General features: G+C 39.5%; 1 protein-coding gene across 2 annotated transcripts; it reads left to right on the forward strand.

Moving 5' to 3' along the window:
- Positions 1–608: 608 nt before the first annotated feature.
- Positions 609–2,374, forward strand: LOC149546716 (uncharacterized). Of its 2 annotated transcripts, none has more exons than XM_089791318.1 (5): positions 609–756; positions 858–1,013; positions 1,131–1,670; positions 1,713–1,907; positions 2,023–2,374. In XM_089791318.1, exons 1-5 carry the CDS (start codon positions 679–681, stop codon positions 2,254–2,256), a joined length of 1,203 nt encoding a protein of 400 aa, XP_089647444.1. In that variant the 5' UTR covers positions 609–678; the 3' UTR covers positions 2,257–2,374. The 2 variants fall into 2 exon arrangements, with proteins under 2 accessions (XP_089647444.1, XP_089647445.1); XM_089791319.1 differs by having other exon boundaries at positions 1,131–1,665; positions 1,708–1,907.
- The last annotated feature ends 560 nt before the right edge of the window (positions 2,375–2,934 follow it).

The following is a 2,934-nucleotide window of genomic DNA, read 5'->3' on the forward strand; positions in this document are numbered from 1 at the left end:
TCTTAAAAATGTGAGGCTCTTATAACTTTTTAATAAAATTATAATTGTAACTACACTAAAAACACATTATATAATTGAAAATTGAAAACTATAAATTCAATAATTAATTTGTATGAATTCCACGTGTTTGTCCATTATTTAGAAGTTCTAGAGATTCTCTATGTTTATTTTTATTTGTTTAAGCTCATATGAGATTTGCAACTAAAATTGTGGCAATTCGTAATGAATAACTACTACATTAGGAATCTAATTAGCACTCAATGAGGTGATAATAACGTCACACCTTACCTAAAATATTACTATAAATCGTTCTAAAAGCTAAAAGGGAGTGTGAAATCGTTATGTCCTTCGAATCTAAAACCAAGTATTCAGCCATATCTACCAGGACATAGTCAAAACTAAGTGAATCGGAAGAGACGTAATGTAAATAACTCGAGAACATATAGGCGAATATATATTTATTTACTAGAGCATGTGTTTTAAATTGCTCCTTGTCTCTTTGATGTGTTTTAAATTGCTCGATATCTCTTTTCATGTGTTTTAAATTCCTCGTTGTCTCTTTCTTGCGGCTTCTAGTGAATTCTAACGTGGTTCGTAGGCATCCCATCTATATAAACCTCATGACCCCTTCAAAATCTCCCAAATCAATTTTTGATTGCTTTCACGTGAGAAAGGATCATGGCTGCCTTGCCCAAAAGGTTTGGCTCGACGCTCGTATTTGTCTTGGTGCTCGGCATTCTTACTGACTCCTCTTGGGTATATACAAAATTTGGACGTTTCCTTCCATTTCGATTATAATAGATATGCTTGTGATCGTAACCCCAACAAGAAAATGTGTTGCTCGTTTGTGTTTGCAGGGACAAGATGAGGAGGTGATCTTTATAGTTGAGCAACCTGTAGAAGAGGGAAGCGTACTGAAGATTGTGGGGAACAGTTCCGAATTGGGCAATGGGGTCATTTTTGATGCTCCGATCATGACGAGGGAGTACGATGATGTTTGGAATCTCACTGTGGTACGTTTGTTTGTTTCCTCTTAATCTATTCTTCACCTCATAGAATATTATGTCTATAACTCACCTAACGATCTCTTCTTATTCAATATTTACGTTCTCCTCTATGTTTCATGATAGATGCTTGCTGTAGGAGAAGCGTACGTACTGAATTTAGGAGTCGACAACTGCACATGTAGCTCACATGAGCCCTACATTCTTGACTTGCAAGATGAAATCAATAATCCGGTAAATTTGACCGGCTACTTCAATTGTAGCTCTTGCTCAACTCCAAGCCCACCCCCTCCAAGCCCGAGCCCACCACCACCCAGCCCAAGCCCTCCACCGCCTAGTCCACCGCCACCCAGCCCAAGCCCACCACCACCCAGTCCAAGCCCACCACCACCAAGCCCGAGTCCACCGCCGCGAAGCCCACCACCACCAAGTCCAAGCCCACCGCCACCTAGTCCACCACCACCAAGTCCAAGCCCACCCCCGCCTAGCCCGCCACCACCAAGTCCAAGCCCACCACCCCCTAGTCCACCACCACCAAGTCCAAGCCCGCCCCCGCCTAGCCCGCCACCACCAAGTCCAAGCCCACCACCCCCTAGTCCACCACCACCAAGCCCAAGCCCTCCACCACCAAGCCCGAGCCCACCACCCCCAAGTCCACCACCTCCAAGCCCAACCCCAGCCCCAACCCCAGCCCCGCTGCCACCACCTAGCCCAACCCCAGCCCCAACACCTGCGCCTGCACCTCAAACCCCAGAAGAGGTGGAGGTGACGTTTGTTTTTGCACTGCTCGTGGACAGTGGAGTGTTGAAGGTTGTGGGAAATGCTTCTGTATTAGGCAACGGAAATGTCCATAATGCTCCGAACATGACGCTAACTGATGGAAACGTTTGGGTTCTCACAGTGGTATGTATATTACTTTTCTGCAAGGGAGTATTTCTATTGTTTTGGTTTCTCATAACGCAAGACCTGAGCTGACATAGAACTTTATACTCATCGTCCATTTTCATTTGTTTTTCAGCCATTGATTGCAGGGGAAACATATGAGGTGAGTTTGACGGTCAACAATTGTTATTGTACCGCAAATGATACCTATATTTTCACAGTGCCTACAGGAAAATCTCATTATACTGTGCCACTGGATGGCTTCTTCAATTGTACCACCTGCTTAGGCTCAGATTCGAGCGAATCGATGATGTTCACCACCATTCGCGGTGTTGTTAAGATGTTCTCTAATTTTAAGCATCTTGTCTAGTAAATGGCTAGGTCCTTTTATGGTCACTATTATAAATAAGTGCTATAGTTTGCACCTTCCCATGTTATGTTTACGTGAAGGAGTGGAACCATAATATATGCTATGTTTAATTTATCTATGATGATTAATCTTGTCAAGTTGTCTAGCTCGGTTTATCAATTCTGTGGATATTATCAAATACAGTGAAAGATATTTATTTATTATTTTTCAAAATAGTTGAAAACAAATAGGTTTTATGTATGATTGAATTATACATTTTTTGACTATTTATCATAAGCATAGTACTATTGTAATCAAAATTAAATATTTTTAAATATTAGTATATTATTAATAATTTTTTTATAGTTAAGATGCACATTTTTTACATTTATAAATTAATAAAACTAATTTTGACCTATCTCATTGGCTTGAACAATTGAGTTCTTATATGCAAAATTTTAGCCAACTTTTAAGCAAACTAAATTCTTAAATGTCAATTGATCAAGTAGTACAAGGCCCTCTACTCTACACAAGTGTAAATTTGTCTTTCTACTATTAAAAAAATGGTTATATATTCAGGCATGAACATAATTTTGTCTAGTGAAAAAATATAAACCTATATGAAAATTGTATAAAAAATTTCTAACAATTTTTTTTTCTTCAAAATTTCTCTAGAAGAAATTAATATCAAGAAATTAT

Source organism: Cupressus sempervirens, chromosome 7, assembly GCF_028749045.1.
Source record: "Cupressus sempervirens isolate cs-2001-9-10 chromosome 7, ASM2874904v1, whole genome shotgun sequence".
NCBI classification, from domain to species: Eukaryota; Viridiplantae; Streptophyta; class Pinopsida; order Cupressales; family Cupressaceae; genus Cupressus; species Cupressus sempervirens.